The following is a 26,464-nucleotide window of genomic DNA, read 5'->3' as shown; positions in this document are numbered from 1 at the left end:
ATTGGGCTGTTCCTCTGTTATTCCTTAAAAAAATGTAGGTATACATTGAGGCCTCATGCACGCAAACGTATTTTCATTCCGCGTCCGTTCAGTTTTTTTTGCGGACCGTATACTGAACCATTCATTTCAATGCGTCCGCAAAAAAAATGGAAGGTACTCCTTGTGCATTCCGTTTCCGTATTTCCGCTCCACAAAAAATTGCGGACAAGGATAGGACTGTTCTATTAGGGGCCAGCTGTTCCGTTCCGCAAAATACGGAATGCACACGGATGTCATCCGTATTTTTTGCGGATCCGTATTTTTTGCAGACTACAAAATACATACGGTCGTGTGCATGAGGCCTGAGGGTGTTACCAGTTAGGGTGTGTCCCTGCACACTGTCCAATCAGTGCTGACAGTGCCAGACTGTGTAGGGACACGCCACTTTGACAAGGGGAATGGTAACACCCACCTCCTGTCAATTTATTCATTCATTTGTAGGAGGAAGAACAGAGGAATGGCATCACACAGAGCTATGAGAAGAGATGATCCTGCATTTTTATTTCATTGGCAAAACAATTATTTACTAAAGCAGACATGTCATGCCCTCTTTAAAGCCCCCAGGAAAGACACACTGGGAGTTCCTGGTTGAATTCTTCTTGCTGGTTTGGGTCCACTGGCTTTGGCTTAGGCCTCATGCACACGACCGTATTTTTTTGCGGTCTGCAAAAACGGGTTCCGTTTTTCCGTGATCCGTGTCCGTTTTTTCATCCGTGGGTCTTCCTTGATTTTTGGAGGATCCACGGACCTGAAAAGTGAAAAAAAAACTAAGTCAAGTTTGCATTGAAAATGATAGGAAAAACGGACACGGATCACAGACACGGATGACTATGTTGTGTGCATCCGTGATTTTTCACGGACCCATTGACTTGAATGGGTCCGTGAACCGTTGTCCGTGAAAAAGATAGGACAGGTCATATTTTTTTCACGGACTGGAAAAACGGATCACGGACGCGGAAGCCAAACGGTGCATTTTCCGATTTTTCCACGGACCCATTGAAAGTCAATGGGTTCGCGAAAAAAAAAGGAAAACGGAACAACGGCCGCGGATGCACACAACGGTCGTGTGCATGAGGCCTTAAGGTGTGCATCAATAACTGTAACAACCCTGCTCTATGTGAACAGAGCCTAGGAGATATGGTCTGCATTTTGTGTGCCCCCCCTCCAGCTGTTACAAAGCTACAACTCCTAGCATGCTGCCAGCGGGTGTGTTGTTGTGACAGCTGGAGATTACTTTTGGGAGACTGCAGTATTTGGACTTTTTTTGTGCATTTTTAAAGGCGTTTTTGCATATGTTTTTGGTGGATTAAAAAAAATTATAATTGTAAACGTGTTTTTCAAGTCCTATAGAGAGGCCTATAAGAAAAACGGCAGAAATAAGGTCATGCTACATTCTGGAAAAAAATAAATAAAATAAAAATCCAAAAAGTGCAAAAAAAAATAATAACTCAGTGGAGTTAATTTATTAAATGCTGGCGTTTAACATGCCAGTCTTAGGGCTCATTCAGACGGCCACTTAAATGATTCCGCATCCGCGGAGCGGGTGCGGACCCATTCATTTCTATGGGGCAGCAAAAGATACAGACAGCACTCTGTGTGCTTTCCGCAACCGTGGCTCCGTAGAAAAGATAAAGCATGTCTTATTCTCGACAAGAATAGGCATTTTCTATTATGGTTGCAGCCATGTGCGGTTTGCAAATTGCGTTATCCGTAAAACACTACGGTCGTCTGAATGCGCCCATAGTAAAAGCCCCACTAAAGATCCAGTTTATTAAGAGACGCTCGCCTCTTAATAAATTTGTCGCACCTTCTGCTGTCCATACGCCAGAACTAAAATCTACTCTGTCGAGAAACTGGAGTAGATTTCTGGTGTGATGTGCGCCAGTTTTATGGGGCAGAAGTTAACTGAGTCAGGCTGCAGAGGTTCCTATCATGGGCCGCCTCCTCCTGCCTAATTTTTGGAAAAGTGGCGAGGGTTTAGGAGAAAGCTAAAAAGTTGCAAATATTGTTGCAGCACACACAGCAAAATTAGCTACGCCACTTTTACTATAATCACTAAAGTAGCATCTGGCTGCCCCATTTCATACCTTAAAACAATGCTGTAAAGCAGCGGTGCACAGCCTTTTCTGGTCGGGGGCCACATTGTCAGACTGAACCAATTCCAAGGGTCGAAAATAAAACTTAGAGGTATTACCATTTGAAATACTATTTTTATGGCATATTGAACATACAGACAGTATATATCATAAATGTCTATTTGCACTTCTAGTACTGTACTTCCATCTAATGGGAGAATACAGGAAAGATACATGTGAGCAGCCACAAGACATGTCTGCTACCAGATGGTTGGGGGCCACACAGAATGGTATCGAGGGCCGCAGGTTGTGCACCCCTGCTGTAAGGCCCCTTTCACACGGGCGAGTATTCCGCGCGGGTACAATGCGTGAGTTGAACGCATTGCACCCGCACTGAATCCGAACCCATTCACTTCTATGGGGCTGTGCACATGAGCGGTGATTTTCACGCATCACTTGTGCGTTGCGTGAAAATCGCAGCATGCTCTATATTGTGCGTTTTACACGCAACGCAGGCCCCATAGAAGTGAATGCGGCCGTGTGAAAATCGCAAGCATCCGCAAGCAAGTGCGGATGCGGTGCCATTTTCACGCACGGTTGCTAGGTGACGATCGGGCTGGGGACCCGATCTGTATTATTTCCCCTTAAAACATGGTTATAAGGGAAAATAATAGCATTCTGAATACAGAATGCATAGTACAATAGGGCTGGAGGGGTTAAAAATAAAAAAGAATTAACTCACCGAGTCCACTTGATCGCGTAGTTGCGGATCTCTGTCTTCTTCTGTAATGTTGAGCTGCCGGCTAAGGACCTGTGGTGACGTCACATCACATGGTCCCTCACCATGATGATGAACCATGTGATTGGACCATGTGATGAGCACAGTGACGTCATCAAAGGTCCTATTCCTGTGCACAGCAAAGATGAAGACAGAAGAGATGCCGGCTGCGCGATCAAGTGGATTAAGGTGAGTTAAATTATTATTATTATTTTTTTTTTTTTAACCCCTCCAGCCCTATTGTACTATGCATTCTGTATTAAGAATGCTATTATTTTCCCTTATAACCATGTTATAAGGGAAAATAATACAATCTACACAACACCTAACCCGAACTTCTGTGAAGAAGTCCGGGTTCGGGTCTGGGTACCAAACATGGCAATTTTTCTCACGCGAGTGCAAAACGCATTACAATGTTTTGCACTCACACCCGCATCTTATCTGGGCAAAAAAACATGACGCCCGTGTGAAAGAGGCCTAAAGGATGCCATCTGAAACGCCACGAAAGACGCAGCAATATGCTGTGTGTGAATCCAACCTAAGAATAAAAAAGATTAAAACACGCCTCATCAGTGACACGAAACAGAAAAAGTTGTAAGCTCTGTAATGAGTGCGACATGTTGCGTGTAAGATTATCTCCAAAAATGGCTTTGTCCTTTTCTATGACAAAAACTTGGTATTTCCCACTTGGAATATTTTGGGGCTGGCGGAAGATAATTAGAGCGCACTAATTATTAGTAGACTTGTTAGCCTTGTGGGATGAGGAGCTCCTGAAAAGAAATACCTGTTCTCCAACAAGCCTTCTGGCTCGGAGTCAATGGCCGTTGTTGCGATAGCCTGGGGAAGTGAGATGAAAGTGATCATTCTGAAGCGAATGTTAAAAGACTGAAGCCATCCAAGATCCGGCAGCAGGAGAACGCCTTCAGCTGCAGGTCTTGACACCGTGCCGAGCAGTCTGAACCCGGGGTCTTTTCAGCTCTGACCTTGCAATTATCTAAATATGTAGATGCGAGTCTACTTCTCCTTTTATGTGTGAGAGAATTCTCCTGGAAGGAAATCGCTGCACTTACAAGAAAATAGTACAAACAAACCTCATCTGGTCATTTACCTCGTCCAGAATAAAGTGTTTGTACTTTGTGGGTTTTTTTTTTTTTTTCTTTTCTTTTCTTTTTCCTTATTGCCTTCCCAGAAGCTGCTCGGAACAACTCTGAACTTAAAAAGTCTCCATTGTTTCACAATAAACAATTCAATTAATTTCCTGCAGTCCCCGGATGGTTTATGTGGCATGGAACTGCTCCATGTGATCAAGGAACATTTAAATGCACCATAAACTTTTTACTTAGCAAGCGCAACGCCACGCTCCTAGGCTGTGATGTTTATCGGTCAGTTATTACTACCTTCCATGTGAGCGTGATGTGGACGGTATGGATGGCGGAGCTATGAATTTGTCAGAAAGTTAATGATTAGGCCGTGATCCATCGTTTCGTGGAGATCAGATTTTAGCCGTACTAGCTTGAGTGGACAACACCAAGAAAAGAAAAAGATGCAGGACCATAAGTCCAATAATAAAAAACAAAACATAAGTGTAGTAATTCGTCATTAAAAACATCATAAGAGAATAAAAACAGAGCCCACCGATGCAGAAAGGAAGAAGAGCAGTGGACATAACATGTAGGAGGGCAAAAATCCATAAAAGTCTCTTGCACAGGAACGTGTGCTGCGGACCGCAAATTGTGGTCCGCAATGCATGGGCACCGACCGTGGGCCAGCTGCATGCGGATCGCGACCCCATTCATTTGAAGGGGGTCTGTGATCTGTCCGTTCCGCAAAAAGATAGAACAAGTTCTATCTTTTTGCGGAACGGAACACCACAGAAGCACTCCGTAGTGCTTCCGTTACGTGGTTCCGTTCCGCATCTCCGGCTTTGCAAACCCATTGAAGTGAATGGGTCCGCATCCGTGATGCAGAATATACACGGCCGGGTCCGCATACGGCGGGTCCGCAATACGGCCACGGGGGACACACGGTCGTGTGCAAGAGGCCTTAATGGAATAATACCACTGCACAATAACCTAAACGGAGCATTGTAGTAATGAAAGTAAAGAGAAGTGGCAAAAAAAAAACACTAACACCAGGGAACCTGCCACTCGTGACAAACCTTTCACTCGGTGAAGAATTGCACACAAAATTCTTCAGGTATGGTGGGTCTCCTGGTATTGGTGTTTTGTTTTTGTTTTTTTGTCACTTCTCTTTACTTTCATTACTATGGTACTACTTTTTTGGTTATTGTGGGGGTGATATCCCGCTATAAGGGCTCATGCACATGAACGTATTTTCTTTCCGTGTCCGTTCTGTTTTTTTGCGGACCGCAAAAAAAACGGAAGGTACTCCATGTGCATTCCGTTTCCATATGTCCGTATTTCCATTCCGCAAAAAAATAGAACATGTCCTATTATTATCCGCATTATGGACAAGGATAGTACTGTTCTATTAGGGCCAGCTGTTCGGTTACGCAAAATACGGAATGCACACGGACGTCATCCGTATTTTTTGCGGAACCATTATTTGCGGGCCGCAAAATACATACGGTCGTGTGAACAAGCCCTAAGGCCTCTTGCACACGAGCATATGGCTTTTTCAGTATTTTGCGGTCCGCAAAAAACGGATGCACAAAAAATACGGATGACGTCCATGTGCATTCCGTTTTTTGCGGAACGGAAGAGCTGGCCCCTGATAGAACAGTGCTATCCTTGTCTGTTATGCGGACAATAATAGGACATGTATTATCTTTGAACGAAACGGAAATACGGAAACGAAAGGCATACGCAGTACCTTCTGTTTTTTTTGTAGATCTATTGAAATGAATGGTCCCGTATACGGGACACAAAAAAACTGAACTTAAACGGAAAAAGAAAACATTTGTGTTAAGGCTACTTTCACACTGGCGTTCGGTGCGGATCCGTCTTGTATCTGCACAGATCCACACCGATATGCAAACGCTTGTATCCGTTCATAACTGATCTATTTGTATTATTCATTAAAAAAAAATCTAAGTCAAAACGGATCCGTCTTGCCTTACATCGAAAGTCCTAAGAGGCCTGACTCTTGTCTGTAGACTGTGTCTAGTATTGCAGCGTAGCACCAGTCAATTGCAATACCGGACACAAGCTGTGGTGAAAAAATCAAGCAACATTCAGGACTCATCCTGATTATTTATCAGCCTCCCTCTAATGAACCCTTACCTAAAAAACAACTTTATTAATTCATATTAAAATCAATTATACCTAATAGAGTGTATTAAAACAGTTTCGCAACTGCATCCTGTAGATCTGTAATGTAGGAGGTGCACTGAATAATAGCCTCACTGTATGGGAGATTTGCTGAGTATTAGCCTCACTATCTATACCTCCACCATTTATCTGACGACTGGGTTCCAGATACCCAGTTGATTATATTGCATAGAGTGCAGTGCTATTAAAATAGCAGTTGCTGAGCGCTACTGTCAGCCCGAGATGTTTCGCTGCCTAAGCGGCGTCATCAGGGGACCACAGACAACGGCAAGATTGTCCAATCTTGTCTGTAGTCCCCTGATGGCGCTGTGCTTTATCTCTATAAAGAAGGTGATGTGAAAATGCCAAGAGGTACAGCATGTTGCATATTTGAAAAGAAGCAAAAAAAAATTAAAAGACAAAAACACCACCTAATGAAGAAAAAAAACTCCAGTAGCAAAAAAATAAATAAAACGCTTGTGTGTGCACATAGCTGCCGTAGATTTCAGTCTTCGTTTACACCAGAAATCTGGCGTAAAAGAAGATAAATGTGGGGGCCTGCTGACCCTGCCGTCACCGCGCACCTTTTCGGAAAGTGGTGAAGGAGGCATACAAATGCCGTTTGTGACTACATTTAGTCACAGTGGCGTTTAAAAAGTTGACAGAGAGATGATACATCTCGCCCTATGACATTTCAGCCGTTACAGCTATGAGACCCCACTCACTAATTTCTGATGGCAGCGAGACAGGAAACTGCTAGAACCTAAGGTATCAGTTACTCATCATGACTAGCAGGTGGTTTCTCTTGATGTTATATTTGTGTCTTTCTTTGATGTATACTTTCTATACTATACTAGGGAAAGATTGATATCTGCCATTCCTGTGTCCACTTATACATATGCAAACGTACCGGTCGACCCCCAATGTGTCTGCATGGTGAACGTGCTCCACGGACTCCAAACTCAGGACTGATCATGCTTGTGTTGTGTTCCTTTCAGGTACCCGAGGATTGTGGGGATGACCAAAGACATGGACTGCACAGCAGCTCAGACGAAGGGACTATTTTTGCTAAAGATGCTTTGGCTTATACTGACATGCATGGTAAGTAATGTGGAAGATGGTTGCTACTTTAGAACCGTCTGGAAATCCCTCGAGGTCTCAGATTGCGTCCTGCAGTATATACTGTCTCATTAGAGAATCCTGTTTATCAGCAGCAGTGAATAATCGCATGCCGTCTTGTACAAACACGCTCGGCATAGCTGTGGTGTCTCTACATAACACATCCAACAACTTCAAAGTCTTTCTACTTCAACTGAATCCAGATACCATACACAGGGAGAAAAATGTGTGGTTAATAAGAAGCTACCAAGTAGAGGACTTGCATGTTAGTTGCGGTTGGGTGGTGGATTATTTTCCCTTTGTTAGACTGCCACAAGTATTATGGGTTTATACTGTATTTTTACATTTTATCCTACAGCACAGTTACTTTGACACGTACTTGTTTTGAGGACTCTTTAACTCCTGTCACCCCGATTTTGGACCATTTACATGAGTAATACTGCAGATATGGAGTCCAGATCACCATTTTTTATTTTCCTACTGCCCCCCCATTCCCTGAGCTGTATTGAAATACATTGTCAGGACTGCCGTGCATGCGCACACAAGTCTTCTCCATGATGTTAGCAGGGGAGGGTTGGCCATAGACCCTACAGGGAAATTTCCCGGTGGGCCAATGCCTAGGAGTGCTACCTGCTTGCAGCCGCCAGCCAGGTTCATAATGATCTGATTCTCTCTTACGATCAGCAGCCACACGTGCCCTCCTGAATGCAATTGTATCAATGTCCTCAGGATAGCGATACAGTTGAATACTCTGGCGCATGGGGCAGTATTTTCTGCTGCATTGTGAGATTTGGTTCACTTGGGCCAGTATATTTCCCTGCACTAATGTATTGCTGGTCCCGTCTACTTCTGTTGTCCCACCTTCTGACAATTTGGACCCGTCTACGACATGGGGCCACTTTTATCAGGGTTTTTTCAACCCATCACTTGACATTTTGCTCCCCAGTAGTCAGAATAGAGTTCCAATTTGTATTAACAGTTGTCCCTCAGTGCTTTTTCTTAGGTAATAATAATTGTCACCCCTCTTCCCCAGTAATCATAGTTTTTGTCCACCCGATATTTTTCAGTAGTAACAGCAGCCATGTTCCTAGTTTTTAATTCCTCCCAGTAGTCACAACAGCATCGCCGCAAGAGGAGCACACATGAATGTTTCTACAATGAGAAGAGACATTTGATGACCACCTTTCCATTCACCTCTTTAGACCTTCAAAAAATAACTAAGCCAACTCTATTTTCTGAACTCTCACAGTGGTGGGGTCAGTTCTGGAGATTGGTGTGGGTCTCACCTCTGGGACCTGCTCCTATCTGTCATTTATGGCATATGCTAGTGGTATGCCATACATCTGTGAGATGGGACAACCCCTTTAAGCTAAAATATGTTCAGGTTATGGTACTCCTGGTGAGGTTAGGGCCAGAGATCCTTCCACAAGGTCACCAGTTTTTGAAATTCGCCTCACCCAACTCTTCTTTTACCTGACACTTTATGTTGAGGGAGGATCAGGAGCTCCCTATGTTGTTTGCTTCTTCTGAAAACTGAGAATTTGTCTGACAGCAGCCTAATGTGTATGGGGCCTTTATATGCATGGATTCTTATGGATTTCCATCAGTTCCTACAATCAAGCAGTCCTTTTTGTGTTTTGCCTCCAGCAGCGGACATTCAGCATCTACTATTTTTAGATAAGTAAAGCCTGACTTTTTGCATTTGATGTTCTGGCTCCTCTCTCGGACACAATGTAATGGTTCCCCTCCCGCTTGCAGCTGGCATAGTTTGGCACAGTTCCGTTAATAAACACTAATTCATCCACCAAAATCAAATATTCATTTAAGTCCGTGAAGATTAATTGCTTCTAAATAAACGTGCGATCGTGCTGACATCTGCAGCCCATATGTTAATGAGCTCGCTCTGAGCAGATTACTTACTGGGCACGTAAGGTAGACATTGACCATGTGTGCCACTTCTCTGTGGGGCTGTCCTGCTGCATGAATTATCCCCCCTCCACCTAAATATCAGACTCATCTGCTGTAATATACTGTATGTTGCATTAATTTCCTGATGTGTACTCAGAAGATTATATCCTTCTTGTAATTTGGGCCATTGAAGAGATTCTGTCGTGTCCTTTAGAGTCGGAGTAGAAGATATCTGGTTATTTACCAGGTAATGAGATCTCTTCTTTCAGGGTATGGGTAACGATCCTGGATGCCAGATCTATACAGAAAATGGCAAATTGGAAAGGGAATTATGGGAGTTGTAGTTTTCCAACAGCTGGAGGGCCGCAGGTTGAGGATGCCTGCACTACACCATTGTACGTCGACATGACCACTTTCTGAAAAAAGGATTTGCACCAGTTTTCTAACATCAATGAATTTCTGTCTTTTCCGTCATCTGAGTAGCAGGCGGACTCCTTATCTCTGACATTATAAACACTCATTAAAGCTCAATCCTTATCTTACTGATATGATTGTGGCTTGTTTATGAATTCCAAATAAAAAAGACTTTTGTGAGAGGATTGTTTGGAACCACCTTGCCCTCTCAGAATATGGCCTTGCAGATTAGGCTACTTTCACACTGGCGTTTTGGCTTTCCGTTTGTGAGATCCGTTCAGGGCTCTCACAATCGGTCCAAAACTGATCAGTTTGCCTTCTAATGCAATCTGAATGGAAAAGGATCCGCTCAGTTTGCATCAGTTCTGTCTCCATTCTGCTCTGGAGGCTGCTTTCAGCGTTTTGGTGTCCGTCTGATGAAACTGAGCCAAACGGATCCGTCCTGGCACACAATGTAAGTCAATAGGGACGGATCCGTTTTCACTGACACAATAGAAAACGGATCTGTCCCCCCATTGACTTTCAGTGGAGTTCATGACTGATCCGTCTTGGCTATGTTAAAGATAATACAAACAGATCCGTTCTGAACGGATGCAGACGGATCCGCACAAAACACCAGTGTGAAAGTGGCCTTAGACTAGCTTCACATTTCATTTTTTTTTGCCCATGTTCAGTTTATACAATATGTTGAGCATGTGGCCCTGACATATGCCATATGTTTGCATACTTCGTCCGTGTTTGCATAAAATATTTTTCTGCGCCAGCCAACTGTACGGAAAAACATAATAAAAGGTTGGTCAATGTATGGAACCCAAACACTTTTAGCGTATGTCGTTGGACATTATACTATTGATACATCCAGGAGCGTTTCCCAACATCTAACCTGTACACATGCTCTAACTATTAACTTTGCAAATCCTTCTCACAGAAGGATAGCGATATCTATAAGCGACTTTGCATCCTGTACAGCTATTGGTTTATCCAGCCATGAGTGGAACTGAAGATGATTTTCCACCATCTACGACATCTAGATGTACAGTCTGACATCAGTTAAGTTAGGAGTAAATGCTTCAGACTTAATGATTCACAGAGGGAGCTTTTAACACCTTCCCTTAGGCTTATTTCTCAGGATATAAAATGATCTAGGATGTAAACTGATGGAGAACTGGAGAGTACCTCGAAGGGTTCAAGCCACATATAACCAGACTACTTTTAAAACGTCAGTCCCACCATAGATGTACATTGGCTTTTCCTGGCATAAATAAATCCATTATAAATTATCCAGTCCAAAGCCCAAAAAACTTTTGGTCCAAATTTAGCAAATATACAAAAAGTTTTATATTGTCCCATTCCCAATCCTTTGTTCTGATGAACACATTTTCAGATCACCCCTGAAATATTAAAGGGGCTGTCGCGGATCAAAGCAACATGGCTACTATGTACATCTTTTGGGGGCATTTTTTATTATTCATTTTAGGCTAAAAATCTTTTTTTCTATTTATCTTTGTTAAAAATATTCAACCATTTCTGAGTTACAGGGGTTAAATATCAGCCTGTTTCCAAGCTGTTGCTTTCTATTTTCTTTCAATCCCGAAGATGGCTCATATGTAGCTGCTATCTCTGATCTCCTGACCTCATAAACACTTATTTAAGCCATATTCTTATCAGTTTGATAAGAATGGTGCTGTAATGAGTGTTTATAAAGTCAGGAGATGAGAGATAAGAGCTGCACATGAGCCATCAGATGACAGGATTCAAAGAAAACAGAAAGTGATAGCTGGCAAATAGACTGATTTCTAACCTCTGTATCTCAGAAATGGGTGAACATTTTTAATAAAGACCAATTGAAAAAAATGATTTTTAGCCCAAAATGAGTAAAATGCAGCCATAAATGTGTCAATGGCCTTTAAGTAAACCCCTTTAAGATCATATCCTTCCTCCAGTTAAATGTAATTTTTTTTGGAGTTTTTTTTTTTTTTAACCTTACTGTCTAATTAGGTTACACAGTATGGTAGATACACGTCCATTCTCAGATGAGGCAGTAACCAAGTTTCTTGGCAATCAGAAATCCAGCAATCACTAGATTTACTACTTTGGTTTCCTGCCACCGAACTCTCTACAGCTCTGCTATATTTTTCTTGTAAATAAACTTTTAGATGTAGAGCCCTCCATAGTGTGCTCAGCAATAATAATTTCCCATATAATTCTCCCACAGTAATAATTCCCCCTATAGTTCCCCAAGTAGTAATAACTCCCCCATAGTGCCCTCAATTAGCAATGACCCCCTGTAGTGGCCCAATAGTATGGCTCCTCAAAGTGCCAAAGGAAATTATCAAAATTAAATACTGCACACCCATTCCATGCCACTGTTCCACCCTGTGTCCTGAGCTGCCTGTGCCCTGGTTCGGACGGTCCTGATGACTTCATTACACCAACTCTGCTGTCCTCTCAAAGACTAAAGTCCCAGTGGCCTATGAGAGTGAAAAGCGGGGCAGGAATACATTGGCTCCCTGCCTCGCTGCAGTATGTTTAAAGTTAAATGGGGAGCGGCCCTATGTCAGTGCCCTAGCAACCAACAATGAAATATTGCTGGATGCTAGTGCAGTCTTGCATACCCCCTCACCCTGTGGCATGTACCCCCTGGGGTATGCATACTACAAGTTGACAAAAACTGCTATAGAGCATCACCGGGAAGAGGCATGTGAGTACCTCCATCTAATATGTGGTAGGTGCGAGAAGCTATCCTCTCCTCGGGGGATATTATTCCTGCAGATCGATGAATTGCTGCGGTTCTAAAGGACAAGGGAGGTGTAACGCACTACTAGATATGTTTCTGAAGCAAAGTGGCAATCAACTGTGTGACTCCTGGATGAAAACTTTGTAGTCATGTAGTCTGTAGTCATGGAGACACAAATATACATAGCATTATAGTTGTAGACACAAAGCGGTAGGATTTCTTTAATCAAGACTACAGTTGTTTACTTTTTACTGCTCCAGTGCATCTTTAAAAAATATACATGCACTGTCTCTTTTATGTTCTGCTCATCGGTGATCCAAATATGAACAAACAAGAATAATTGCTTATTTTACTTTTTCTGTGCAGATCATTGCAGTAGTTGCTACATGTTGGCATCAGCCTCTAATGAACTGGGATGCCATGCATGAATGCATCATTTTGAATATGGTATTTCCAAGTAGCAAATTTTCCTAGAGCATCAATGATGGGTTTTTTTCTCTTTTTTTTTGTTAGGTTACCAGAGCACTTTGTGAAGTTGGAGACTGCAAGGAGCAGGAGTACTTTGATAATACCGGGATCTGTCGACCCTGCAGGCTGTGTGGCCCAGGCAAGGAGCTATCAAAGGTATAGTGGTTCTTACGGACTAGTAAATGTGGTGTGAATTATAGTACATATGTATAAACACCCCACCGGGGGTGAAGGAACTGCTACCAGTTACCCATCAAAGAGACAGACCTTCATGAATGGAAAGGACATTTCCAGAGCAATGGCTGCTACAGGGGGACATGTGTGGTCAGACCAAACTGCAGCTCACTGCCATGGCCTCCAAGGGCACCGTTGGTTTTTGGGGTGACTATTTTGAGAGAAGGGATTGTCTTCATGAAAATTTAAATCTTTAAATGTTATTTGAATATAATTCATCATGAAAAACTAGTTACTTTTGTAAATCTCGAAGTGTGAGATATTGTCCTTACTTCATGATGATGGCGCCCCTGGTGTTTAATTTGAATAGTAATGAACATGCCCGCATACTGAGGTGGTCACACATGTGCAGTTCTATCCTTGAACAGACACCAGCCAGGTCTACTGTAAGAAGCTGTGACAGTTAGGGCTCATGCACTGGGTTCAGTTCCAAGGCAATAACTTCGACTCATCGGAGCCAATACATTCTAATACTGTATGGAGCTCCTGCTCTGTACGGTATCGGAACAAAGTTTTATGCGAATCGACTTCGTATGTTTTATCCGAAGTCGATTCGCTCATCCCTATTAGCTATGCTAGGGCTCATTCACACGACCGTATGAATGAGTCCGCATCCGTTCCGCCATTTTAGCGGAACGGGTGCAGACCTATTCATTTCAATGGGGCGCAAAAGATGCAGACAGCACACCTTGTGCTGTCCGCATCCATTGCTCCTTTCCGTGGCCCCGCAGAAAAGATAGAACATGTACTATTCTCGTCCCTTTTTACGGACAAGAATAGGCATTACTATAATGGGCTGCCCGTTTCGCAAAATACGGAACGGAACCAGGCGGCATCTGTGTTTTGAGGATCCGAAATTTGCAGACCGCAAAACACGGCGCAGTCGTCTGAACGAGCCCTTAATTAGTTTCACTCCAGAGTTATCACTCCAACTTTTTTTTTTTTAAAGTTGCAAAAAATGATCGCAAACTCACTCCAGTGGGGGAGGGGAGGGTGTAGTAAAACTGGAGTAGCATCACTAGATACAACTATTAGGTTTAAAGATGCGCCCAATTAAACAACGTGCGCCAACGCAGACCAAAAAAAAAAAAACTGACTTCAAAATATTCCCCTCGTGATAAGTTCCATCCGCTGACTATAAGGAGCGATCCAGGGGGGCATGACATTGTGTACTGGGGCTTATTGCAGGTTTAGGGTTTGGCAGTAACCTCAAACATCTGTTGAAGCCGAGATGAATAAAATGTGGATGGTTTTGATTTACAGTCAGCTGGAGAGCGCACATCTCTGGAGCTGCAGAATGGGCGCTCAGTAAAAGAAGGAATGTGGCCGTAAAAGTGGAATGACATAGATTCCTGGAAGACAGCTTACTCGTAGGAGGGGATTTTCTTCATGCAGAGTTTGCTGGGGTTTCTTTTTTTTCCCTGTACTGAGAATTAGGACGCATTTACTTCTAAGACCTCATGCACACGACCATGTCCGTATTTCGGGCGGCAAACCATGGATCAGCACTTTGCGGACACCTTCCGCATGCAATCCACATTTTTCTCACTCCCATCACTAGAAATTACTATTCTTGTTCACCGTACGGGCAGGGGACAGCACGCCAGCTGTTATGAAACTACAATTCCCAGCATGCTCCATTCATTTCCATGAGAGTTCTGAGACGAGCAGCGGAAGTATGCATGCTGGGAGTTGTAGTCTCACAACACCCGGAGTGCCAAACAGTTGTCTAACCCTGTTCTATAATTTGCTTAACAAACACACGGATGCGGAGAGTACACGGATGACCTCCACATGCTGTCTGTCTTTTTTGCAGACCCAAAGAAACGAATGGGTCTGTGCGCCATCCACAAAAAATGCGTATCGGACACGAATAAAAAAACTAAGTTTGTGTTCATGAGGCTACACGAGGACGTTGTGACAAGCGTTGCACAACCAAAGATCATGGAGCAGCAGTGCAGCCTGCAAACACAATGGAGCCTGCAATGGCAGAAATTCTGGGGCAATGGCTACTTGCGACCCCAACCCCCCCCCCCCCCCCCCCCATTTAATACTATAATATGAGGCTGCACTACTCTACTGCAAATTTTAGTGGCATGATGCTTGTTGTGGCCAAAGTTGCCTTGTAACCCCAGCCTGCCACGTAAATTTAAGCCGTCCTTTTAATATCAAGGTGTAAAATTTTTGTGTAGCATTTTATTTTTTTTCAGTCATACCTCAAGTAAGCTGGGTGACAACCAATACAGCGGCCATCACTTCTCACACAGGGGTTGTCACTCAGCTTTTAACAACTTTGCCACTGTCTAAGGGGTTCGCTTAATATACTTAAACCGATTTGTTCTTCAGGGTCTAGGAAAGGGGAGCTTTTCAGCAAACCATATTGGTTATCACTGATTGTTGCCTCTTCCCCCACCAATAAGCGATTTTTGTCTGTCTGGGCTGGTGGCGATTGCTTGGGCGGGGAGAAGGGCTGGCAAGTTGCCTATAAAAAAATTGCACTTGCACATTTTAAATGGAGTCTTTCACCTAAAATGACCATTATAGAACACTAACCCCATGATCTGCATTATAGTCCCCATATTTGTAAATTAGGTTCTGAAGGTGCCGAGGCCCCTCGTCACATTTCATATAAAAACCCCTCACCTTTCACCCCTCTGGCCCGTCCTAGGTTCTTCAGAAATCCAGCGCCAGCGCTGTTCACAAGATTCGCCGCTCCTGCGCACTTCATTCCCCATTATGGGCAGAGGCACAAGGCCGGCTAGATGTACGGGCCGGCACATGCGCATTAAACGCTCTTGTGCCTCTGCCCATAATGGGGAATGAAGTGCGCAGGAGCGGCGAATCTTGTGAACGGCGCTGGCGCTGGATTTCTGAAGAACCTAGGGCGGGCCAGAGGGGTGAAAGGGGAGGGGTTTCATATGAATAGCGATGAGGGGCCTGGGCACTGGCCGCTAGCACGCCGCCCCTGGGCACCTTCAGAACCTAATTTACATATTGAATAAAAGTGTTATAATAGCGACGGACAGCTATACGGTAAGTAGCATTCCAATATGGGGACTATAATGCAGATCATGGGGTTAGTGTTCTATAATGGTCATTTTAGGTGAAAGACTCCCTTTAAAATTGGACATGATAAGGAAAGGTTTTCAGCCTGTGGAGTGAGAAATATTTCCATTCCCTCACTGCAAGCAGAGAGGCTGAAAATGATTTGGCTATATATGCGCAAAATCAGAAAGCTTTAATCTGCTTAGCTTTACCATCTATTCACCTGTGACACGGATTCTGGCGCTGAATTCCTCATAAAATACAATGTCGGTCCTCCTCCTTCACATGTGAATGGTGTTTCCGCAACCCCGTTGGCATGTAAGATTTCTGCTCGGATTTTCATCCTTGGGGGGAAAAAAATTGCGCCACCAAACCACAGTATGTCGCATGCTATTAATTGTGCACGGAAAAGCCGAATATTAGCCCCACTGCTTGGCAATAGGACAATTCCTCGTGCGGATCCCACGCGTACCTGCAGCACATCCATGGCACAGGTCAGCCTTGGACTTCTGCTGCAGAAACACACCTGGGATTTTAATGGCGATGTGTGACCAAGGCCATACCCTCTGTGTTTAAGAGCAAAATTCTCTTTGTAGCCCAAAACAACCACTAATATTCGGGTCTATAAAATGTTCCCATGACCAGGCTGAACAGGAACAGTGGTCCTGTAACTTATCAAACCATGTTTCCATATTACATTTTATACATAGAGAACTATACAACGTTCTGTACAATTTTTTAAATATTTTTTTGAAAAATCCCTTTAAATACGACACATTTTTTTCGATTTTTTTTTTTTTTTTTTCTTTTTTTTCTTTTTTCCGTGCAGTTTGCAGGCTGTTGTTTCCCTGCTGATGTATTTCCACCCTTGTCCCCATCGACGAGCCTTGCTGTGAGGGGCCAGCGCGGCATGACATGTCTTTGGCAATGCCCAGAGAAAGGTGTGGTTTCCATTCACAGCGGTTAAGTGGAATGCCTGCGTGTGAACGTCTACCCGGCTCCTGCTCATTCACATCGCTGACTTCATTAGAAAACAGATACCTCACTGAGCTCCGCCATAAGCTGCTGATAATGCAGCAGTGGGAGCCCTCGAGAACCCTTTATCATTCAAATGCCCCAGCCTTTCTCATACGCAGCGGATGGCTAGCCCTCGCCTATAGGAGTAAAGGAGATTATTAGCCCTGAAAAACACATTGCAAGCCGCGGGTAGCGTCTTTGTCTCTGACCAGCACTGTGATCATTAAGACGCTGGATCTACTAACTTGGTCTAGAGAGAAGACCAATTAATTAGTACCCCCCCCCTTCGTTTGCTACCAATGTGTATGCAGCACCAGCTGTCTGCCCCCGTCCATGTACGACATCTTGTATATTCGATTAAAATACCTGGAAAAAACGCCATTGCCACAACATGCTGCAATAGAAAAATAGACCCAAAACTGGAGTAAAGGAAAACTGTCTCAGTTGCCCATAGCAACCAATCAGATTCCAACTTTCATTTTAAAAAGGAGCTCTGAAAAATGAAAGGTAGAATCTGGTTGGTTGCTATGGGCAACTGAGACAGTTTTCCTTTAAATAATAAATAAATCTCCTCCAAAAACCCAAAGCAGCTGGAAAAAAGCCACTATATTTAACAAAAAATTGTCCTGTGTTTTATAGTTTCATAATTTTTTATAGATAAATGGGCTAACATCTGGCGCTGGCATTATGGTGGTCATTTATCAAACTGGTGTGTCAAGTAGAACTGGCTTAGTTGCCCATAGCAACCAGTCAGATTCCACCTGTCATTTTCCAAAGGAGCTGTCCAAAATGAATGGTGGAAGCTGATTGGTTGCTATGGACGACTAAGCCGGTTCTACTTTACACCAGTTTGATAAATGACTCCCCATATGTTTTTCCAGAAAGAAAAAGCACAAAAGTCAGCAACAAAGCCATACATAAAAAACACTACGGGGGTCATTTACGTAGACTGGCACTGGTCTTTGAGGCTGTAGGATGCGCACAGTTTATGAGGCATGCTACTTGTCATAAATTAGGTGCACCTATGGCGGTCTGTGTGCCTGGAGTAAAAATCGACTCCAATCAGGGTGAAATCATATACCGGGGCTGATGGTTCGGCCTAGCCCCCAACATGCCTCCACCACTCTTAAGGAAAAACACTGCGTGCAACAAAATATTATCACATGGGCATTAAATAGTTGCAAAATGGGGTCTTGCGACTTTTTTTAACGTCAATTTTGCTTTAGTAAATGAGCCCCTATCTGTCAGCAGATTTGCACGTATGACACTGGCTGACCTGTTACATGTGCACTTGGCAGCTGAAGACGTCTGTGTTGGTCCCATTTTCACATGTGCCCGCATTGCTGAGAAACATGATGTTTTACTATATGCAAATGAGACTCTAGGAGCAACGGGGGCGTTGCCATTACACCTAGAGGCTCTGCTCTCTCTGCAGCTGCTGCACATATAGTATATACATGTATAATACTCTATGAAGTGGGTCCGGCACATGTTTGATGCCCGCCGGGTGCAGTCACGAGCTCATTTCTGAGATTTATGTGCAGCTTTTGAGAAGTTTCCTATCTATTAATATAATGCAGTTAATAAAGGCTCCTAGACCTTGTAACTGTCATGGCTTTTTTTTTCCCCCCTAGGAATGCGGCTTCGGATATGGGGAGGACGCACAGTGTTTACCCTGTCGGCCGAATAGGTTTAAGGAAGATTGGGGTTTCCAGAAATGCAAGACTTGCCTCGACTGTGCATCTGTCAACCGCTACCAGAAAGCAAACTGCACCGCCACTGGGAACGCCATGTGCGGAGAATGCTTACCAGGGTATGAAACCTGTTTTATACTGTACATCCTGTGCTCATGTATGTAGATGGATGAATCCCTGAATCGCAGATGTAGCAGAGCTCAGTTTATAACTTGACTGGAGCTGCCTTGTTTGTTCACCTTGATAACTGGATGTAGGTTTACCTGCAGCATGGCTTCAAGTAACTCTTTATGGAAAACGTGGAAAATCCACGAGTGAAGACCCTTTCTCCACCTTCACAGTCTCTCCTTTGTGGTTACCACTAGGGATAAGCGAATCGCATAATACTTAGTTCTAATGCTGTACGGAGAAGGAGCTCCGTACAGTATTAGAATGTATTGGCTCTGATGAGCCGAAGTTATTGCTTGGCGAAGTCTGGCGAGACTTCAGGTAATAACTTCATAAATGAATAAATAAATTTGTACTGTAAAAAAACATTTCCCGAACTCGGGTTCAGTTCCAAGGTACCATTTGGAACCGAACCAGAGTTCAGGAAATGGTTTTTTACAATAGAAATTAATTTATAAAGCAATAACTTCAGCTCATCTGAGCCAATACATTCTAATACTGTACAGAGCTCCTGCTCCGTACAGTATTAGAACAAGGTTTTATGTCAATCGACTTCGGATGTTTTATCCGAAGTCGATTCATTCATCCCTAGTTACAACTAAGCGGAAGGTCCTTGGGGCGTTTAGCACGTCCTTCAGACCTCCCCTCCCCCCAGTAAGATAAAACGGTGCACATTTTAGAGTGGCCTTTTATTGTGGGCAGTCTAAGGCACCCCAGTGCAATATTTATGCTGTCTAATCAGCACCTTGATATGCCACACCTGTGAGGTGGGATGGATTATCTCGTCAAAGGAGAAGTGCTCACTAATACAGATTTATGCCTCATGCAGACGTCCGTGTCAGTTTTGGATCAGTAGTAACACGGACCGTGTTCAATCCATGTTTTCTCCCGTGACAGATCCATGTTGGGTCCGTGGGTCCGTTTTTTTGCTGTCTGTGTTGCATCCGTGTTTCACTAACACTCAACAGCTGAAAAATAATTTTCAAAGAATCTCTTGTTAATGATCCGTGAAGCACAAATGCAACACGGATGGCATCCGTGGTTTTCACGGACCCATAGACTATAATGGGCGTGATGGATCCGTGAACACTGACAAAATAGAGCATGCATCCGTGGTAAAAAAAAACTGACCCACGGACTGTGCGGAAACACTGATGTGTGAATACACACATTAAAATAAATAGGGACGTGTGCTGTCCGTGGAGAACACGTACAGCACACGTCCGTGAAACACTGACATCTGCATGAGGCTTTAGACAGATTTGTGAACAATATTTTAGAGTAATGGGTCTTTTGTGTATGTAGAGAATGTTTCAGATCTTTGAGTTCAGCTCATGCAAAATGGGAGCAAAACCGAAAGTGTTGCGTTTATATTTTTGTTCAGTGTATTTATTTGCTAAAACAAGTCAAGTCATGAGAAATGACAGCTTCTCTTGTCCTATCTCAGTGATTTGTGGCAAGTGACATACGCGGCTCTGCTACATCTGCTTGGCACCTTTTTAGGATGGGTTCTCTTGGATTCCAAATCTTTTTCTCATCCGTTCTCCCTTTTTTTTTTCGTGTACAGGGCATTGAGTGATAGTCCTTTGCCGGATATAATACTTTATTTTGACAGACGTAGATCAATTAAATACAGCTTAGGCAGGCTCGGTTGCCGCTCATTAGCCCTTCTGCATTTCAATGGCCCACTGCAGAGGTTTGTCGACATGAAATGAATTCCCCACATGGTACGAAACTACTGAGCGTCGCCCCTCTTAAGAGTGGAGAGAAGCGAAATATTTTTCTAATGAATTTTAAAAAAAGGGAGCTCTCAATTAAAGCGAGGAACTTGTCCTGAATTCTTAATTCCATCTTCCTTTGTGAAGAAACAAATGCACTTAGTCTTCGCTGCCGAGCCTGCGCTGCCACGGGTAGTATAGACGTACAGGAGGAGTTGTCGGTTAATGACTACCTCTCTCATCGTATACCAATGATGGGATTTATGAAAGATTAGATGTAGGGATGAGCGAACTTCTGTTTTCAAGTTCGGCGTACAAGATTCCGGTTCGGGTTATCTACGATTTCTGTTATGGATTCCGCTACCACAGACCATAACTTATAGTCCGTGGTAGCAGAATCCATAACTGAATTCTTAGATATCCAGAACCTTGTACGCCGAACTTTAAAATAGTTTTGAGCGAACTTCTGATTAGATGTAACTGTTCCAGGCTGAATGACCACTGTATGATTTCCCCCCAAATATACAGCAGATGCATAGAATTGTGGGAGTAAAATATACAAAAAATAACATCCACTGGCCACTTGACCCATAATTTCCAACCTCCTCTTCTCATCTATGATACACCCAAAACAGTTGTTTATGCTCTCATTATATCGGAGGTGGACGATAGCCTTACAGAATTGGTCCCCAAGCTGGACCTCACCGGCAATGCCCCCAAATGGATAAACCACGCCCCCAGCTCAGTGAAGCCATGCCCCCATCACCCACCCGGAGGGGGGGAGAGGGAAGAACTTTCCGAGGGGAAGGTGAGCTGTGGGCAGCAGGGGTGCTTCTCTCCCCCTCAGTCAGCCACAGGGAGCCATGTCTGCGGCTCTAGTGACTGACTGGGGTTGAGAGAAGCCTCGGTCAGTTGCTGCAGCTCACGCTCAGACCGCACACTGCTGCTGTCTGAGCGTGAGCTACTGAAAAGGTGGACATCTCTGCGTCCGTCCAGGCCCTGCGCCGGATGGAGGACAGGGAGCCAGAAAACCGGACGTCTGGCCACCCTACTCAACACTAGTGTTGTAACCAGGGACTGTGACACTTGTTGCAGGACTGCTCCACAAATCATAGCCTAGCACTGGAAGTCCCAGCAGTGGGACCCTCTGATAAGCATATTGTTGAAGCAGTCAACCTGTCATGACAGACGGTAGGGATAAGTTCAGCCCTAAACTCCACCCCACCTCTGTCCCTGCCTACATGCACGGCCCGTCCTAACCGACGGCGTACAACTTGGCGGCAGTCCCTCGCTTAGACATGTGCAGGGGCATAAGAAGATAACAGAAGTACCGTAACTGAATCAGACAAGCCAAAGTCAAAGCCAGGAGGTCACGCAGGTACACAGGGAGCAATCCGATAACAAAGTCAAAACACAATCCGGAGTCTGAAGCCAAGAGGTCACGTCAATTCCAGGGAGGTCACAAGGTCGAGGTCAAAAACAGAGCCGAGGTCCAAAACACACAGAAGGCATAATACGAAAATGCTGGTGAGGGTAGCAAGACCATTCACAGGCAACCAGTGGCCAGCAGGCTGCCTGTTTAAATAGCAGAACAAGTGGGTCGCATGACGTGGCCAGCATCTCGTGACCAGAGTCCAGGCCAAACCATCTGAGCGCCGATAAATTGCGATCAGCGCTCAGTACCTCTTTCAGCTAGGAGGATGCTGGCCGCGCTGAGGAAGCGTGCGCGGCTAGGTCCTCTCTGGTCCCCATGGAGACGCGGACACAGGCCGCGTCCTTGCTCCTACAAAGATGCGGGATGCTGGCTGCGCCGCAAGGAGGAAGCGTGTTACCGGCTCCCTGTTATAGTACCCCCCCTTCCACGAGGGGCCACCGGACCCATAATTACTGGAGCGGGTTTTTCCGGGTGAGTAAAATGGAACCTTCTCACCAGCCTCGCAGCATGCATCTTACTAGCCAGCACCCAAGACCTCTCCTCAGGACAAAAGCCCTTCTAATGGACCAAATATTGCAGAGCGTTCCGGACCTTTCTCTCAATAATCCGAGAGATCTCGAATTCTGGTTGACCGGCCACCTCCACTGGTGGTGGAGCTTCCTGTGAAGGGGATACAGGCGACACATACTTTTTAAGCGAAGACTTTTGAAAAGCATTATGGATACGAAAGGAGTCAGGTAATCTTAACTTAAAAGATACAGGATTAATAATGCCCACAATCTCATAAGGCCCAATGAACCGTGGTGCAAACTTATTCGAAGGTACTTTCAAATACAATTTTGGGGGGACAACCACACTTTATCAGCCAACCCAAAATCTACTCCTCAAGAGCGCTTTTTATCTGCGTTACTTTTCTGAATCTCCTGGGCTTTTCTCAGGTTTGACTGAACCTGGGCTCAGAGTGTGCACCGTTCTCTAGCCATTACATCAGCCTCTGGAATTTGCGAAGAGGATGGCAAAAACAAACTAAATCGCTGATGAAAACCAAGATTACAGTAAAAAGGAGACATACCTGTAGATTAATTCACCTGGTTGTTAATGGCGAATTCAGCGAGAGGCAGATGTTTCACCCACAGCTGTTGGTTATCGGAGACATAGCACCTTAAATACTGCTCTAGAGACTGCTTCAACGTTCAGTTTGACCGTAGGTTTCCGGATGAAAGGCCAAAGAAAAAGACAGATGTTACATTTACGACAAAAAGCCCTCCAAAACCTTGAAACAAATTGGACACCTCTATCCGAAACCACATTCTCTGGGATTCCATGTAAATGTATAACATGATCAACGAACAGGGAAGCCAGAGTCTTGGCATTGGGCAATTTTGACAGAGGGATGAAATGTACTATTTTACTAAATCTGTCCACCACCACCCACGCAACTGACTTACCCTCAGAAACCGGTAAGTCGGTGATGAAATCCATAGAAATATGGGACTATTTGGGTCTATTTGGGATTGACAGGGGTCGTAACTCACTCACAGGACAGGGCCTGGGGCCAAGAGTCTTGGACCTGGCACAAACCTCACATGCGGAAACATTTGAGTGGACATCTCTAGACAAGGAAGGCCAACAATAAAACCTGGAAACAAGTTCCTTGGTGGCATTAATACCTGGATGGCCACTAAAAACAGAGTTGTGGCACTCACCCAACAGTCGGAGACGTAAATGACCAGGGACAAATAATTTCTCACTAGGAGATTGTACCGGAGCCAAGTGTTGTTCCGCAGAAATTTCAGTCGTCAAATCAGCGGAGACCGAAGCCACAATTGCCTGCCGGCAATATAGGTTCAGGTGGAGTGTCGGGAGTTTGGAAAGCACAGAAACTTCAGGACAGGGCATCAACTTTAATATTTTTACTTCCTGGCCTGAAATCACCAAACAATTACCAACGCACATATAATGTAATGACATTTTATTAATAGAAATACATACAACATAAATCAAACATCATATTAAAATATAGCAGCAAATGCATAAAGTGCTATGACAGAAAAAGACTCCCATGAAGGTAAACTAGGTCAGATATACTGACACTGCTATGGATATGAATATGCAAAATAAATAACCCAAGCCAAACTTGGCAATAATGTTTAATCCAAAGCCTACTTCTACAAAAATATATACCGTATTCTCCTTATGAGATGCCTAAACCTGGTGTAAATAAATGACAGGAACAAGGAGGAAAACATAACCTGCTCCCTGCAGGTTTTGGTTAGTTTCTGATCTCCCTTCTACATGTATATACACTAATGTTTTGCCTATGTGTGTCTGGTGGCTAATCAAGTGGATGCTTTATGGATTGGATTATGTTTTCCTCCTTGTTCATGTGATTTATTTACACCAGGTTTGGGCACCTCCCAGTATTTGTAGAAGTAGGCTGTGGATTAAACATTATTGCCAAGTTTGGCTTGGGTTATTTATTTTGCATATTCATATCCATAGCAGTGTCAGTATATCTGACCTAGTTTACCTGCATGGGAGTCTTTTTCTGTCATAGCACTTTATGCATTTGCTGCTATATTTTAATATGATGTTTGATGTATGTTGTATGTATTTCTATTAATAAAATGTCATTACATTATATGTGCGTTGGTAATTGTTTGGTGATTCCTTGCATGGTGTTGCACATACATATTCAGCTAATTTGCAATTTGTTTGTATTGGATGTTCCTGTTCTGAAAGTAGTTCAGAAATTAAAACGTGTAAAGAACAACGCCCATCTAGCCTGCCTGGGATTTAAACGTTTAGCAGACTCCAAAAACATGAGTTTTATGGTCAGTAAGAACTGTAACACGATGTAGGGCCCCCTCCAAAAAATGACGCCACTCCTCAGAGGCCCACTTAATAGCAAGCAATTCCCGGCTCCCAATATCATAATTTCTCTCGGTAGGATAAAACTTACGAGAGAAAAATGCGCCTGGTCTCAGGTTCGTGAAAGTTGATGACCCCTGGGAGAGTACCACTCCTACCCAATCCTCGGAGGCGTCGACCTCGACCACAAAAGGCTTCTCTTGGTCAGGTTGGACCAAAATAGGAGCGTTAACAAAACATCTCTTGAGTGTTTCAAAAGCCTTAGTGCCTTCGGGCAACCAATTCACTAAATCCGCTCCCTTTCTAGTTAGGTCAGAGGCTTAACGACAGCCGATTTATTTTTATTTTTTTTATAAATTTCCGGTAGTAATTGGAAAAAAACAAAAAACGTTGTAACGCTTTTAGAGAGGAGGGCCTCGCCCATTCCAGAATCGCCTCCACCTTCCCTGGATCCATCTTAAAGGATTGGGAAGTGAGAACATACCCCAAAAAAAAAAATTTCTGTACCCCAAATATACATTTTTCACCTTTAGCAAATAGTTGGTTTTCTCGAAGAACCTCTAGTACCTGTCTAGTGTGGCTAACATTAGAATCCCAATCGGGCGAATAAATCAAAATAACGTCTAAATAAACGATCAAGAATTTTCCAATAAATTGTCTGAAAATATCATTGACAAAATTCTGGAAAATCGCTGGGGCATTGCTTAAACCAAATGGCATCACTAGATATTCATAATGCCCCTCAGGGGTATTAAAAGCAGTTTTCCACTCATCTCCCTCCTTGATACAAATGAGATTATATGCTCCCCTGAGGTCGAGTTTAGTGAACCACTGGGCTCCAAGGACCTGATTTAAACAGGTCTGGAATCAACGGCAAAGGGGTATTGATTTTTTTATAGTAATTTTGTTTAACTCTCGATAATCAATACAAGGTCTTAGGGTACTTTCACACTAGTGGCACGGACCTCCGGCAGGCTGTTCCGGCGGGTGAACAGCCTGTCTGATCCGTCCTGCCGCTAGTGCACGTGTGCCCCCGGACTACCGCTCTGGCCCCATTGACTATAATGGGGGCAGGGCGGAGTTCCGGTGGCGGCACAGCAGCGCATGCCGAGAGGCCGCCGGAATAAAAGTATGACATGTAGTACTTTTATTCCGGTGGCCTCTAGGCGTGTGCTGCCATGCTGCCACCGGAACTCCACCCCGCCCCCATTATAGTCAATGGGGCCGGAGCAGTAGTTCGGAGGCACCCGTGCGCTAGCAGCAGGACAGATCCGACAGGCTGTTCACCCGCCGGAACAGCCTGCCGGAGTCCCTTGTCGCTAGTGTGAAACTAGCCTTAATCCACCATCTTTTTTTTCAGCTAAGAAAAATCCTGCCCCCATAGGGGAAACCGAAGGTCTAATATGACCTTTTTGCAAACTTTCCTTCAGATAGTCCCTCATAGACCTCCATTCAGGGCCAGATAGATTATAAAT

General features: G+C 44.0%; 1 protein-coding gene across 1 annotated transcript in view; it reads left to right on the top strand.

Annotated features, from left to right (window-relative positions):
* Positions 1 to 26,464, top strand: part of TNFRSF19 (TNF receptor superfamily member 19) — a 79,643-nt gene that overhangs the window by 13,185 nt on the left and 39,994 nt on the right. The window contains exons 2-4 of the mRNA XM_040426201.1: positions 7,160 to 7,262; positions 12,853 to 12,963; positions 18,738 to 18,916. Coding sequence (XP_040282135.1) covers positions 7,179 to 7,262; positions 12,853 to 12,963; positions 18,738 to 18,916 — 374 coding nt within the window. The 5' untranslated portion in view covers positions 7,160 to 7,178. The remainder of the gene's footprint in view (positions 1 to 7,159; positions 7,263 to 12,852; positions 12,964 to 18,737; positions 18,917 to 26,464) is intronic.

The sequence above is a fragment of the Bufo bufo genome, chromosome 3, assembly GCF_905171765.1.
Source record: "Bufo bufo chromosome 3, aBufBuf1.1, whole genome shotgun sequence".
Classification (NCBI taxonomy): Eukaryota; Metazoa; Chordata; class Amphibia; order Anura; family Bufonidae; genus Bufo; species Bufo bufo.
Note: the sequence above shows the minus strand (reverse complement) of the source record. Positions and strands in the feature narration are given on the sequence as shown.